Raw genomic sequence first — 16,533 nt, forward strand, 5'->3', positions numbered from 1 at the left:
CATCTTGGAAACTCCCATTAATTAACAAATATTAATGTCTGATAAACTAAAAGAAGTTCAAGCTTATGTTACTATATGCACAATTTAAGTAACAAATCCAAAAATATCTCTTAGTTTACTTTATAACATGTTCATATAATCTTTCATATGCTTGACATATATATTTTCATTCCAGCATGGGTCCATTAACTGCAAATGTAAAACAAGGGAACAGAATTTAGAGGTGGGAAAGCAATTTCAGTCAAAGAAAAGAGGAAAAAGTAAGAAGACTATTAAGAAAGCTACTGTAAGTATTAGAAAACCTTCGACAAGAGAGCGAGCACTCATCAAGAGATGCAACATCATTAATGAATGATTTAAGCATTCAAGGAGTAAGCAAAACTAAAACAAATAAAACTAATGTTTTACATCTTTTGCAAAAGTTGTCATTTTTATAAAAAACACTTCCAGTTCAGAGATCTTACTGAGGAAAGGTAGGTGACTCAAAATATTAATTTGAATGTCTGCATTTTTTTCTGGGAAAGAGCAAAGGGAAACTTCAGTTGCTTATTGGAGAACTCTTTCAAATTACTGAAGGCAGAATTAATGATGAAGTTTCTTGAATATATATAACTAAATAAAATCTCCATGGTATAAAGAAATTGTTTCATAAAAGATAGTAGCATTTAGATTTTTAGTAGTGATAGCCATCTAAGTATGCGATTCATTAGTTTTTGTTAATTTACTGACAAATTTCTAAAAATAGGCTATGAATAAGTGGTTGCCATATGTTTCAAGTCTGTGCTGATAACCAAATATTCAATTGAAAGGTTTTCAGATTTCTTCAATACTATATATGCTGATTAAATAACAGAGTCACCAGGGAAACTTTGATATTTCGATTCAGGCTAATGTTAGTGAAGTGGGGAGAGCCAGGTAGTGGGATGGGAGAGGGTTAAATAGAGACATGGTGGCTCACATAGCACAATCGTACACCAAAAAATCCTTCAATGATTGATGCCTGCAGAATAAGCTATATGTTGGTCACAGTTTTACTGAGCACGAGATAACGGGAGGTCGCTGGAGTAGAAATGCAACAATACAAAAGAAAGTGCTTTGAATATCCCACACAAATCACCTAGTTCAGCTATGGCCGCACATAGTCGAGAGCAGTACGGTCGTTGATTAAAAACAATTGACAAATGATTAGTTATGCTCCAGTTGAAAACGTCAAGGTAGCTGTTGTGATTTAATGTGATTGTGTGTAGTACATCACAGACTCATTCCCAGCTTACTATGCTGACTAAGGTAGGTATTGAACTGATTTAAGGAGGTCGTGTCATTTTTGTTACTAATACGTGAATACAGCTTTTCACCGTTGTTCTTTTAATCAAAGAAAGTCGGCAGTGCTTGGAATTCTAATAAATCAGTTGGAGACGACGATCGACTTGCATCGGGGAGTTGGCCTCAGTTAGGGAAGCAAGAAGGCTTTGCGAAGAGCAGGGAGGTAGAAAAATGGCCAAAATCGGGTGGATCACATTCAAAGAAAAAATATGTCGGAAATCAGGAACTGGAGTCAGGTCCCCGAATGGGACTTAGCGGTAGTAAAATGTCATTCGCCGGTTCTTCAAAGTCGTATGGTTATCCAAAGGAAAGACAAGAATCCGATTATTCGGAAAATAATGAATTTACGCACAATCCAACTAACGACGAAACTGGTGTTACGGTTGGTACATCGAGTCTCAACCATTCAGACCAAACACTTGCATTTGAAGAAAGCGAAAAGGAGGCTCTGTCGAATAAAGAAAAGAAAAGTCTTGACTATAAAAAGTTAAATAAAGAAAGAAAAGAAGAAAGGAAAGCGGAGAGAAGGAAAAAGAAAGAGGATGATACTCTGAGAAAAATGTTAGGACCAAAGGGTGTGAAGATTACCGTCATCGATAACAACGTGTTTTCCAAATTTGTTGATCAAGATAATAACCGAAGCCTCTCTCAACAGACGAATTTTATTGCTAGCGAAGTACAGCTTGACTCTTCGGCATTTCCAGAATTGCAAAGCTCTCCAGGGAAATTGGACAGGAAACGAACTCCTCCTCGCCCAAAAAATACTCCAACTTCGGCCCTAGTTGGAAGCGGTGAATGTACAAATTTAAATATCCAGCAAAATGCCGAAATATCTTCGGACACACACCTACCAAGGTCTAGTAAATCAAAAAAAAGAAGGGATCCCGTCGTGGTGGATATATGGAAAGCCATTGAAGTAAGCTTGCTGATACCTCCCTTAAAGTACTTAAGTCTCTAGCCCAATTCAAGGTAAAAGTCAATGAAGTATTTATTTCTTTTCAGATATGCAAATCAGGAAAGAAAGTGGAAGAGGAGGAGGCAGGCATTGTTCGAGTTTCGAGGCCAAAAGAGAAGGATAAGTGCAGGATTGCTGGAAACCTATTAGACGCTTCAAATCCCTCAAGGCATCGTGGGAAAAAAAGAGAGACTCCCAAAAAGCGTATAGAAACTCGTTTGAAGAAGGCGATTATGGCAGAAAGAATTCGCCGACGAGAGGCCAGATGTGCTACCAAGAGTGACTCCGTAGGTAATATCATCGCCCCTGAAGTCAAGCTTTTTAATTTTTCAAATGAAACCCATACTTTAGATTCCGGTATGAATGATTTGTGTGATCATCCTGGCGTGGCCCAAGGATCCATGTTGTGTGGAAAAGCTCTAGAGGAAATAGATGTGAAAAGAGAGGAACAAATTGAGGAGTGCCATGCAAAGACATGCGGTGGTGTACCAACTACAGTTGATATTGACAAGATGACCAAAGATTCATTGCATAGCAGAAGTTTCAGGGAGTAAGTACGCCCCGTAATTTAACTCTATGCCACCCCAATTTCAACCATGAATCAGAGCCAGAAAATTATCAAAATCTTCCTGACACATTAGTTAATTATGATTTAGTCATTTATGAAATTACGAAGGAATGAAATCCTTTGTTCTACACCATTAGTCTTTGGGAAGTTTCCTTTTATAACCAAGGAAGTTTATTTTAAATCAAATTTAACTAAGTTAAGGTTAAAGTTGACCTTCAAACTAGTTCAAATAAATGAAAACCTACGACAGCAACTTGAAGTTAAAAGTTAATTTAAGATATGATTACCCTGCATCATCAACAAAACTATCTACCATTAATGAGTAGCACACAGGCTCATAAAATACTTCTGTATGATATTGTATATACCTTACTCGACTCGCACATGCATTTATTAATGCAGACTTTAATTTTTAGAAGTATAAAACTGAAATACAATGCCATGGATTGTCAAAGTCTCCATTAAAGCCTATTTCCTTTAAAAATTTTTCCTGTTAAAATTTCTAAATTTGAATGCTTAATGTGAATTACTCTTAGGTTAAAAAATTTCTCTCTTAGGATCTTATTCTGGGCCATTGCAGGAAATCTCTAAGCCTATTCCTACAATCCTGAAATATTTATTTATTTATTTATTTATTCAGTATTAGTCCAAAAACAGCACATTTTGGCCTTTACATCGAACTATTATCAACGATAACAATGGTCACATTTACAAACACCCAAGCCCTAGGTGGAGGAAAACTCACCCAGGCGGGAATCGAACCCGCGACCCTTGGAATGGCAGACGAGGACGTTACCCCGATGCCACCGGGGTCGGCAAAGTTATAGCAGCGAGTTATAGCGGCTAATGAAGCATTATGTGCCTAGTTGAACAAAAGTTATATTTGTAGAGGTGAAAATTAAATATTAGGAAAACATGAATGAGATAAGCTAAGAATAAGATAATGAAATTTTTATGTTTGGTTCAAAGTTGACCGGAAACTTAATTTCAGCTAATTAATATTTACCTCTAAAATCTGTGCATCATTAACATCATATCTGACACTCATAAAGTTATTTTGAAGAAAATAAGAGCATTTTATTGATTAACAGTAAAGTTTGCCATACAAATACAGACTACCAAATCAATATAATATTCATAGATGAAGCCATAATTGGAATTTACTTCACTTGAAAGTATTTTAGAACTTCAGCCGTTAATTTTTTTGAAAGTTGCATCCCAAGTTAATGTGAATACCATTTATTGTTTACGGCTCTTTATGTAAATTGAAAGGAAAATCAAAGTTACTCTTTCATTCCTCACAGTCATATTTTGTCTCAATTTTTATTTTTAAATTTTGCTTGCTCTTAGTTATGAGAACGGCCCAATAGCCTTCTCAAATCAGGCTGCTATCACCAATGTGCCCTCAAATGACCATATTTTTTTTTTTAATGTGGTGCTTGAGAAAAAAATTATCTGGAAAGGATTTTTGGGAGTAAATTGTGAGACCAATTTGTAGCATTTTGACAGTCATAAAAAATGTTACCATTAATGCTAGATACATGAAAAGAAAATTATATTTCTCAGTAAATATAGGGCTGGAGACTTCATTCTTTGGTTGTTGTAAAGCTCTTGGCATGCTTTTTTCAATTATTAATAGGACATTAAGATTTACTTTTGGACTGGGCAATAATTAATCAATGGAGTGAATATTTTTCTTTTTTTACCTAGTATAGTTTTTTTTTACCTTATAAAAAAGGGGTTGAATTATTTGAGCAACTTTACCATTTTGTATCCTTAAAACTGGAAATGGTAGAATACAAATAATTATTTTAGCTCACCAGTGACGTAGCTGAATTTTATCTGAAACTATCTGTATGAATTTTTCAAATATCGCTTATTTAAAGATTGCCCATCTGAGTAATACTCATAATTTTAAAAACAAATGAACATTGTACAATTTAATTGAAGACTTTGTGGGGATAACTTTCATTCTTCTAGCATACCAAAATGACCGTATGTATAGTCATGCTCAAGAATGAGTTGGTCATCATTCATTAGTTATATGTAAGCAAAATGTTTTTGAAAACAGGTGAAATTAGATTAAACAGTACGCAAGTAGATGCATATTCTTCTTGAATTTGCTATTTGACTGAACTTCAAACCATTTTGACCAGAGGGATTAAACTTCACAGGTTCAATTTTTGCATAATTTTACTGTTTTTATATGTCTTTAATTCCTCTAGTCATAACTATTTCTGTCTTTTACTCCATCGTCCCGGAAATATATTTTTTGCCGGGGCTTTCCCTTTTTCCTATCAAGACTTGATTATGGCAATAGAGGCACAGGGTAGCCAATATAAGGATGAAGTGGAGCACTTATATGAACACCTTTACTTCTTAACCTTACAGCATTGATTAGTGTAGTACTAGAATCAGCTGTTATTTTTTTACGAAAGCAAGATGTGGTTTGAAGGCCTTAATGTAGTACCTTAATGTTTCCTATCCAATCTAAGGGCATATAGAACCGTGAGAATTTTGTAGCTGAGACTTAACTGTGCAATTGATACCATCAACAATCTATTTTGGACAAACAGAGGGTACCAATTTTTATTCCATTTTTAAATTTTTTCCTTCTAATTTCTGGTCTGATCAGCAAATGAGGTTTTAATGGTATTTCATTTGTATGTAAAGTGGTAGTAATTTGTTTTAAAATTAATGGATGCTATTTTCAATAGGAATAAAGGAATGATCAATGATCTTATTCTGAAGAGCTGCTACTCATTTTTATAATATTTTTCTTATAAAATGTACAATAGTTCTAGCATGACTAATCAGTGCTCAAGTTTTATTCATGTCACATGACATAGTTCACTCAATTCCTTCTATTTGCATTATGAATTTCTGATATTATAAAAAAAATCAAAAGCTTAAAAAAACTACATAACTCTACTGTAATTAGTAAAAGAAAGTGGGACCTTGAGCATTAAGAATGTTTTGAAAATTAGGATTAATGTCAAAGGAAAACCTGATTTAAATTGCAAAATGACTTGCTAAGATACATAGCGTTTGATATTGCTTCGGATTACTGTGTAAATATATTTAATTAGTGCATGTTAACCTACTCATACAGTGCTTTCATTTTTAATAGCCATGCTTGCAGTTTAATTAAGTAGCAGTAATAAATTGCCCATTCCTTTTACAGTGGGAGTACTACATGGATCAAAGAAAACTGAAAATATATTATTTTGGAGGATTATCTATTTCAAAATTGTAGTTTTTTGTATATTTCCAAATTTTGGTGATTTATTTCAGGAGGGGTATGCATCACAGGTCGGAGATAAAATTATTAGCTGGAATAAATGAGTAGGGGTACAAATGGCCAATTTGTTCAACTAATTCAAACTCCCTGTATTCTGATTATTTATAAGGTTTAAAAATTTTATAGCTTTTAAAATGAATAATTCTATTTCGGAAATGCTCTTGGACACATTGGTTTGTTTTTTCTGACCTGTGTTAGTTTTATTCTTTAATGTTGTTTTGCATTGCCAATGGCTTGTGTTCTTTTTCTGATGAAACTAAAAGTTTCATATCTCAATTTTATGCATGTAAAAGCCCTATTATTCACTTATGCTTTTTACATAATATTAAAATATCACAATATGTGGATGGTTCCTTTTGTTGATGACTTGATTTCTTTCAGGTATTGCAATCACTCAAAGAGTTCACATCTCACTGAAGCTGTCAGGCTAATGCTGAAGGATATCTTAAAATTCCAAGACAGGCTACATGCCACACAGCCCATAAAAGCAGAATCACACCGGAGATATGTTGTGGGACTTCGTCAGACACAGCATTTGCTGGCTGTACACAAATTGAAAATTATTATCCTAGCCCAGGATATTGAAAAAGTGCCTTCACCAGGTGTGTGTTTCTTCTGTTTTTGTTCCAGGAGTTTATTTCAATTTCTTTCATTTGTTGCTGCCGTTTTTTGTGCACTTTTCTCTTTATCGATCACTAAAGGTGAAATTCTGACATGCCAAAATTATGTTTAAATTATTTTCCCTTCAACCCTAGATTTTATGGAAGGCATTATTAGTATTGCTTTTGTTTCAATCTCTATTTGACATGTAAGCTTACAAATGTTTCATGTTCTCATTCTTTAATCTGCCAGCCATTCCACTTAACATTTTTGTACAAGTTGTCACTGGTAGAAAACCACATAATTCAACAACTTACTGGATTGAGAAATTTCTTACTACTCCTGGGCATCTTATTTTTCAAAAACCAATACCCTTTTAAAAAAATTGTCTATATTTACAGATTTGAATAAAAATAGGGAAATAGGTGAAGTGGTATTAAAAAAACATTGGAAGGAAATGCATTCTACTATAAATATGCTTGTAAAACCATTTACTTAAAAGTTTTTTATCAAAAACTGATTCAGGATTTAGGAAAATAGTTGATATTGTCCACTTGGTTGTTGACCTTTGGTTGTAACCAACATCATCCTCAACCTTATGCCCTTGACAGCTTATGGGGGATTTTTAGGTGTAGATTCCTAACAATACGTACAAAAAATCAATGGAGCCAGGATATTCCACGTTAATTAACCCAAAGGTTGGCTTTAAAAGGTGAGGGTTGAGCTCACCCCATTAAAAACTCTATCACCTTTGAAATCTGTGTAGCCAGGACAGTGTACTATAAATGCGGAGGCATGGAGAATTAGGATAAATATAATCAGTGGAGAAAATTTTAAGAAAATAAGTTATGGATGTTATTTGAGTTAACTTGTAAATTAAATAGGTAACATTGTTTAATACAGTGCATAAAAGTTTTGAAAATCTTTGTTTTAACATGGCATCTGCTTTTTAAGCAGGTGGTTATTATAACAAGAAAGTGTTGGCCTTTTGATCCTAGATGAAAGTTTCTGCATTATAAAATTTGTTATCTCTGGCGTAACTTTATGGAATTTGCATAACATATTGACATGAAAAAAGAGAAATGTGTGTGGAATTATAGTTGGTCATTTGAGTTCTAAATTTCTGCATTATGGTTAGAAATATTGAAGCATGTGTCAGTCAGTATGCCTCCAACGATGGTGCTCCCTTCCATGAACAGTTTGTTGGTTGTAGTTGTAGTAGTAGTAGCAGCTTTAGGGCAGGTGACTGATTTCTGAGAATATTTCCACCGTCAAGGATGAATGTGGAAGGAGGGAGGACTGAGAGAAACCCGACGTTGGCATTAACCTACTCTTTACAAAAGGCATTGAGGGGTCTGCAGTTTAACGTCCCATCCGACGGACGGTGTACTCACTTAAAGTGCTCTCCACGAAGCACCTTGTGTAGGAATCAGGATACCATTGAAAAGGGTCTGCCATCTCAAGGACTCAAACCTGGGACCTCTGGGTTGGAAGGCAGTACATTAGCCACCACATCACCCCAATCCCAACAGTTAGTGGCCTGAATAGCAAGCTAATCAAGTACTTTTTTTTTGCCAATAATGGAAATATTGAGCTGTTTTCATTCCAATTAAGTAATGAATTACCATCACAACAATTGATGACTGTTTAGAAATCTCATTGACTTCATTTTGAATTTTTTTGCAACTGACAGCACATTAGTTGCATACCCTTGTATGTACCAAATTTCTGTGTTCCTTTAATTTGACTGAATGAAAGTAGGGAATTATGAAAAGTTTGTTGGTAAGGTTGATCGAAATTACTTCATGTGAGTGCCCATGCTAACCGAGTTCTCAAAACTTTGCCGAATAGCAGTATCAGAACAGTTGCAAATTAGCTATCTCCAATCCCAATATTAGCTCTCGGAATAGCATGCTGAACTTGGTATTCATTTGAACTGCAATTAAAATTCATTGAATGAAGGTGATCCTGATCAAAGAAGCAGTTTGACCAGCTCGCTGTAGGGTACTCATTTTATTGTTTTGATGTCATTGAGTTTGTTCATGAGAAAGTGGTACAATTACCAGTATCTAGTAACTACTAGTCCCTAACTGTAGTAACACTATAATTGACCTTATATGGTTTTCAGGTGGCTTAGATGAAGTCATAAATGCAATCATCGGCTCTGCAAATGAGCAGAGAGTTCCTGTGGTGTTCCCATTAACAAGGCGGCAGCTGGGTAAAGTCACTTACCGCAAAGTTGGTGTGAGCTGTGTTGGAGTGCTCAACTATCAAGGATCTGAGGTGAGCACATTTTTTGCAGTGTAATTCTGAATAGGAATTAATGAGATTTCTTTCATTACATTAGTCGCAATTAGTATGTGAGGATTCATTCTATAAAAAAAAATAACTTTGAAATTTCATAGAAAATGTGCATTTTGAAATCAAAATGCCTTTAGCAGTTTCCTAATTATGTTTCTCCATTTGAATTTGTTTGTGTTTTAAAAAATGATAATGTGTATACTATTAATCCAAGCAACTTGAAATTTTTATTTAGTAATTTAAAGAAATGTGGTGGCTTGACATCACCCTGACAACTGTTGGGCGTGCTGGCAATGCACTCCTTTGAGTGAGTTTTCCTCACCGGTGTTGCAAAACAGTTGTTGGAGTTTTCTGATTCATTATACTTTCGGATGACATTGTTCATCTCGAGTATACGAAGAACTGAATGATTTCTGGTGACAAGGGACCAGCACATACACTTTTAAATAGTTAGGGCTCTTCTATTATACTCCACACTTGTTCTCAGCGTTACAACTGTTTGAGGTTATGACTGTTCAGTGCATGGTGTTTTTATAATCAGAACAAATTATGACATTTTTATCAGGTCCCATAAAATTTTGAAATTTTCCCCCAGTGTGGAACCCAGCCATCATCATAGGTCATCTGCTGTTGTTTGCAGGCCTCTTCTTCACCACTTTTTCCTTTTCTCCACCCTTCTTTCCATTTCAAAATATAGCAATCACCCTTTCACACATTGTCTGTCATTTTGACCCTCCTCCACCCTCCCTTGCCTGGCCCTTCCACTATTCCTTTTAGCCCCTCCTCCAGGAGGCACTTCCTCTGTAGCATGTGTCCAAGCCAATTTCTTTTTCTTTTTTTTTTGTCGATTACTTATAGTAATCTTCTGTCCGCTCCTTCTCGCCTCAATATCTCCTGATTTCCCACCTGGCTCATCATTCTTCTCCCTGACCACATTTCAAATACCTCCAGCCTTTCCTGGCCCATACCTAATGCAGTCCATATTCCAGATCCATATCTTATAACACTCCATACATAACACTTAACTAATCTGTTTCTCTGTCCAACATCCATTCTGCTGCATAACATTTTTCTTTTCCTGCTGAATGCTTCTTTGGCCACTGGTATCCTTATTTTAATTTCCTTTTTGCTCCTCCTTCATGCCATTAAGGTGTTGCAATATCCCATTTAATTGTTCTTCTTCCTCAGCAAAAAGGATCATGTCATCAGCAAAGCTGATGCACGGACAGGTATTCCATCTGCCTTTGTGGTTAAGACTGAAAAGACCCTATTTTGTTTTCATTGAAAACATCTTTAGGGCTATAGCCATCAAAAAGTTTATTCAATTCTAACACCTTACACATAGCTGTAATCTCGACGTCAATACTTCTACTTTCACCACACTCAGCAACTATCACCACTCTTGTATACAAGTTTGTGCCTGTTTTTAAACCTATCCAACCAACCATTGGACACTTTGAAGTCCTCAATTCCTAATCTTGTGGTGATGTGCAATGCTTTTTCTCTTATAATGATGCTATTTTTGAGGATATTCGATGACCTAGCATTTAATGACCACTCCTTCAGTAATCCTAATTTTTCATGTGTGAAATTCTTGTCATTTTCTCTTTTTAGACAAATTTTCACTCCGGTTTGTGTGTATCAGAATCAATTATGGTTTTTCACTACTGTATTCAGGGTAGAAATCTTTCACCACTGACGTTTCTGACGTTTTACCAGATCAATATGGGTTCCATCATGAGGATCAATGTATTTTAAAATTTTTATTTTGCCCTTAATCAAAAATGATGGAAACAGAGAAACTTGCAATTTTCCACTTTATTGATTCTTTAATATCGACTAGCTTCAATGTGCTACACCATTTTCAAGTAAAGCTTTTGTTTTACATTATCATGTATATGTATTTGGCAAAAAAAGACGGAAAGGGAGGGGGGAAGGACAGAGAGACCAATCAGGGTGAGTGGGATAGGTGTGTAGAATTCCCTAAGCTGGGGGGAATGGGAGCCGTTGGGGAACGGGGAAATACTGGGAAGGTGGTGGGGAGGGGAAAGGGCTGGAGAAAGGAGGGGAAAAAGGGAAAGGAACTATTCCACCCCATCACACCTGAGTCTCTCTTGTTAATTGAATATATTTTCCCTTTTCCTTAGTCTTCCATCGTCAAACAGGATAACATTTAAATTCTTGAGTAATTGAGGAAAACTTTACAAATGAGAGTGTGAACCGCCTCACTGTTGGACTAGGTAATCCGTTGTCCAACTGCAAAATTTTTTTATCAAAATAATATTTAATTTGATTATCTGTAGTTCTGATACTATTTAGCAAGTTTCAATACTGTGTTATTCAGGAGTCTACAAGCCTTGTATAACTGCTATAATTGTTGCATCGGGTTGGTGCAAATGATCCCAGTCGTCAGTCTCCAGTTCTCAAATATTTCACACTTCATATTTTGTTCAGAAGACATTTTCACTATCATAATTCTCCACTTGCATTGGGAATGAATTGAACCGACGGGTGTTCTTCCAATTTATAAATTACATAGTGAACTCTTAGTCATGGAATGTACTCATTTCATAGCATAAAAAGTTTTTTTATGAAGACTGATGTACATAAGTAATTGTTATAGAATATGAAATTTTTTACTCCAGCATATGCATATAGCAGTAAAACTGCAAATGAAGTCGTGTAAATACGATGTTCCACTTTAGTTGGAGAAGTTGGAAATTTCATGGCACCTGATAAAAATGTTTCGTATTGCTGGAATATGTAAATAATGCAAACATAGGATTTAACTGTATAATTTGGAATGCTGCTTTTCACATACTGCTGATGTTGGTATTTTACCAAATTAACCTGGTGACCATCTCCAATTCTCTTAAAAACCCTTTCTTTGAAGAATTGTATTTCTATGGTAATATTTGCTGTAGTAATCTATGTTTTCATTCTTAAACTAGTTAGCAGGTTTAAAATGTGCATTGTGTAACACTTAGGTCAGTAAAAATTGAATTTATGACATTTTTAAAATTCATAGAAACATCTTCCGGTAAAAATCAAGGCAAACTTTAATTTTATTAATTGAAAGAAAGTGCATTTCAGTAACTTAAGCACAAAAAAGATTGTCATGTGTTAACTTTACTAGATGCACAAGTTTGAAATGTGGATTTCAGACAACAGATGGTGCACCAATGCAGTTTGTGGTACAAAGATTTGTTGACACTCCTGCCATTTTGTTGTGCCATCAAAAAATGTCCGACAGGCACGAGTGATTCATTGAGAAAGTGTTTGCATAGTGCTGTGATGTTTCCAATCTGTTCAGTGTTCAATTTGTCAAAATGTATAGCAAGCAAAGAGTATTTGCGGACAGCATTAATTTTTTGTTTTCATTTGAAGAAAACTGCTGCTGAATCATATCAATTGTTTTGAGAAGCTTATGGTGAACATGTGCCATTGCAAGATGCATGTGAACGATGGTTTCGGCTTTTCAAAAGTGGTGATTTCAATAATGCAGTCAAGGAACATGGAGAACCACCATAAATGTGTGAAGATGTGTAATTGCAAGAATTGTTGGAAGAAGATGATTCACAAACACAAAAACAACTCCCAGAACAATTGAGCATTATTCAACAAGCTGTTTCTGATTGCATACAAGAGATGAGAAAGATTCAGAAGACTGGAAGATGGTACAATGTGAGTTGAACGAAAGGCAGATGAAGAGGTTCACTTCTCCATCTGACTCTCAAAAACATATGTGAAATTTTGCTCGTATGATAGAAAAGGAAGTAATTCTTGCATGGTATCGTTACTGGGGATGAAAAGTGGATTATTTTGAGAATCCCAAATCACAAAAAATCTTGGGTAGACCCAGGCTCACCATCCACATCGACTGCAAGACCAAATCTCATATCTTTATTTATTTCACATTAATCCAAAAGCATTACTTCGGCCTTTTACATTGGCCTTTTTAACAATAATATAGCAATAAAAAATTACGAACACCCAAGCCCTGGTTGGAAAAAAATCCACCTAGGTGAGAATGGAACCCTCAACCTCTGACGGACGGACAACTGTTTCGCCCCCACTCCTGGAGGCATCTTCAGGGCAAAGTGATCTGCTGCACTTTGGCCGCTATATATGGGAGACACTGGCTGGTTTGGAGCTCTCTGATTGGCTCTTTCCTAGCCATTCCCACTTCGACCTGAAGATGCCTCCAGGACTGGGGGCGAAACAGTTGTCCATCAACTCACCTACGCGACAGTAATTTCCTGAAGCAGCATGAATTCATCAGATAGACGTCGTGGAAGCCCAAGGATTAACCTCAACTCTGGTTTGGCAGGCAAGGACTTTACCCCGCTGTCAGCATTTTAATCGCTTTGGCAGAAAGACGATGCCGTGTTTGGTGAGACCAGAAGGGTGTGGTCTATTATGAGCTGTTAAAACCTGGTGTAATGGTTAATACCAAATGCTGCTTACAACAATTGTTGAATTTGAACCATTGGCTGCTTGAAAAAGGATAAGAATACGAAAAGAGACAATACAAGATCATTTTCTTTCATAAAAATGCTCCATCACATACAGAAAATCAGTTCACGACATATTGGAAGCACTTAGCTGGGAATTTCTATGCCATGCAGCTTACTCACCAGTATTGGCTCCTTCCAATTATCACTTGTTTGCATCAATGGGTCACGTGCTTACTGAGCTGTGCTTTGGTTCCATCAAAGATGTGAAACAAAATGGCTTGATGAATGGTTTGTGACAAAAGGGAAAGATTTTTACTGTCATTGTATCCACAAATTGCCCAAAAGATGGGAAAAATGTCTAACTAGCAATGGAGCATACTTTGAATAAAGCTCTTTTTATCATTTTTCTGATTTTTTATTATTTGGTAACAAACCGCATTTATCCTAGTGCATCTGGTACATACTCAGAATGATCGATTTTTGAAATTTTGCCTCTCACTTAACTTACAAATTGTGACTTTTTATTAATATTCAAAATGTCTTTTGAAACCTTTATTTTTTTAAGTGGTTTAATGAAAATATTTTTCAGGAAAATTTTAAGAAGATAATTTCAGCATTGGAAGATTCTAAAAAGGATTATGAGGAAAAATTTGAGAAGGAAAAAATCCGAATAAGGAATGAACTTGGGATATTACCAATTAAAAAGGAAGATTGTAAAGATGAAATTAAGGAAGAAGAGGTACAGCTCACTCCCATCAAATGTCCAGTGACGTTACCTTTATTTCAAAAGCTGACAGAAGCTCTTTCTGAATTGTCAGTCAGTTCTGCTAGTCAAATGGCTAAGGAGGAGGAATGAGTTGTGAACTGTGATGCTATGAAAATTATATTTATGTCTGTTAAAAATCATTTTCATACCATTTTGAGAAGTTATTGGGTTACCAGAAATGTTTTTCTACCACTCTTATTCAAATTTTGCATCTAAATGTATAAATGAAAGAACTAAGAGAAGTGATTTTTCACATATATTGTCAATATTGATATTTACTTATGGATAGTGAATTGTTTTTTCCTTTGGATTTAATTTGGTGGTTATGCATGGTTAAGAAGTATGCATGGGCCTAATAATAAAATATATATTTTAGATTTGAGAATACAGAGGCAGCAGAATGAATGCCAGATATAATTTTTTATTAAAATATTTACTTAGTTTTCAATTGAAAATGTTTCAGAGTTTTTCAGTAACTGAATAATATTTCATTCCAGTACATATTCTGTGTGATATGAGATTCGTCATTCTACTATTTGCTAATATTTTTAGGGTAATGCTGCCAAAACTCAAGAATTCTGCAGTAATGAGAACATGAGTTGCTGGTGATCAGTTTTGAAGTTGGCACAACATAGTTTTTTTTCTGAAAAAACTTGTAAAGTATAAAAAATAAATTTATACATATCAATTTCACTTCAAAATTGAATGGTTTGGCAGATAAATTTTAATGAACTTTGGAATATGATCGGTTCACACTATTGTTGAATATTCAGACAAGGCAAGCTATGGCCATTAGTGGTAAATGGCAAGAAAAAGCATCCAAGAGGAATTTGGAATGGAAACATGGTTACTATTTTCAGTTATTGTTGGGCATTGGATATCATGGAATCACCCATGTCAAACTTGTATTTATTGATAAATTTGCTATTATGTATCATAAATATATACATTATGTTGCTGTCAATAATACTTTAATGTGATTAGTTTCAACACCTATCATATGTGAAAGCCAATTTAGTCACTGTTATTCTATTGTTGAAGATAATATTCCTCTTTTTAATTGGTTTCCTTGTAAAAAAGTGGGGGATCAGGATGATGCAGTGGCTAACATAGAGGCTTCCCACCAAGAGGGCCCAGGTTCAAATCCTAGAGGCAACAAATATTTTTCCTAGATATCCCGATTCCTACTTGAGGTGCTTTGTGGAGAGCACATTGAGTGAGTATGACATCTGTCGGATGGGACATTGAACTGCAAACCCCTTGGCACCTTTCGACAAGAGTATCAAGAGTAAGAATGTTGATGCTGGTTTCTCTCCACCCATCCTTTCCCATGCATCCCTAATGGTGCAAATGACCCTATCTGCCTGTTGCCTCCCATAAAAACTACTACTTGTAAAAAGAGTGAAGGGTGGAGAAGAAGTTAAATATGGATTAATTTCACTGAAGTAAAAAATACCAATGTATCTTTCCACTTACTTTTTATTCGGTACAACTATTTCCAATATATCGGCATCATCCTCAGACAAAGTTACACATTCAGATTAGTTACACATACATACATATATATACCAATTCCAGCCACCTCTTTCCCCTCTTCACCTTCTGCACATGCTCTCTCCGCTCTTCTGGAAGAGTGGAGAGAACAAGAGCGGGGGAAGGGGAGGTAAGGGACCAATACGAAATGAACAAGGGGGTGGGAGGGGTTATGTAGGCAGCTATTGGATGCATTCTATGGGCTTGGTTCAGCCCGGGGGGTTTAAATGACTGGGACACCAGACATGCACCCTCTCGCAGGTTCTCACCTCTATGATACTTGCAGATTTGGGAAGGGTTTCAATCACCAAAACGGAGAAGTAGTCATCGAAAGATTGGTTGTGGGATGCAGTCTGAGTAGGGATGGGATAATTAAGGAAGGTGGGAGATTTGGTGGAATAGTGTTGGTCATTCATGTGGAGGGAAAGGTTGGTCATGCATTCGCCCACATAGAAGGCAGGGTAGAAGTTATAGGAGAGGCAATATATAATGTTTTTTGAGGTGCAGGTGGTGTCAGGTTGGGAGTTGGCAATAAGGGAGGAGGAGGGTCTTAGAAGATGGCAACATTTGCAGCGTGGGTGATTGCATGTTGCGGACAGGGGCAGGAAAGAGATGGGGGTGCTCGCAGGTGGTTCTGTCGACTTAAAGATGTCTCGCAAATTTGACAGGTGTTTAAACAAAACCGAGGGACAATGCGGGAATAAAAGTGATGTGGACTGACTTTTATTA

At 35.9% G+C, this 16,533-nt stretch overlaps 1 protein-coding gene across 2 annotated transcripts; it reads left to right on the forward strand.

Annotated features, from left to right (window-relative positions):
- The first annotated feature begins 1,199 nt into the window (after nucleotides 1-1,199).
- On the forward strand, nucleotides 1,200-15,402 carry Sbp2 (SECIS-binding protein 2). Of its 2 annotated transcripts, XM_071594056.1 has the most exons (7): nucleotides 1,200-1,287; nucleotides 1,376-2,239; nucleotides 2,326-2,828; nucleotides 6,529-6,749; nucleotides 8,876-9,030; nucleotides 14,095-14,244; nucleotides 14,824-15,402. In XM_071594056.1, exons 1-7 carry the CDS (start codon nucleotides 1,276-1,278, stop codon nucleotides 14,878-14,880), a joined length of 1,962 nt encoding a protein of 653 aa, XP_071450157.1. In that variant the 5' UTR covers nucleotides 1,200-1,275; the 3' UTR covers nucleotides 14,881-15,402. The 2 variants fall into 2 exon arrangements, with proteins under 2 accessions (XP_071450157.1, XP_071450156.1); XM_071594055.1 differs by having other exon boundaries at nucleotides 14,095-15,402.
- The last annotated feature ends 1,131 nt before the right edge of the window (nucleotides 15,403-16,533 follow it).

This window comes from Hetaerina americana, unplaced genomic scaffold (genome assembly GCF_022747635.1).
Source record: "Hetaerina americana unplaced genomic scaffold, ioHetAmer1.1.p SCAF_6, whole genome shotgun sequence".
Lineage (NCBI taxonomy): Eukaryota > Metazoa > Arthropoda > Insecta > Odonata > Calopterygidae > Hetaerina > Hetaerina americana.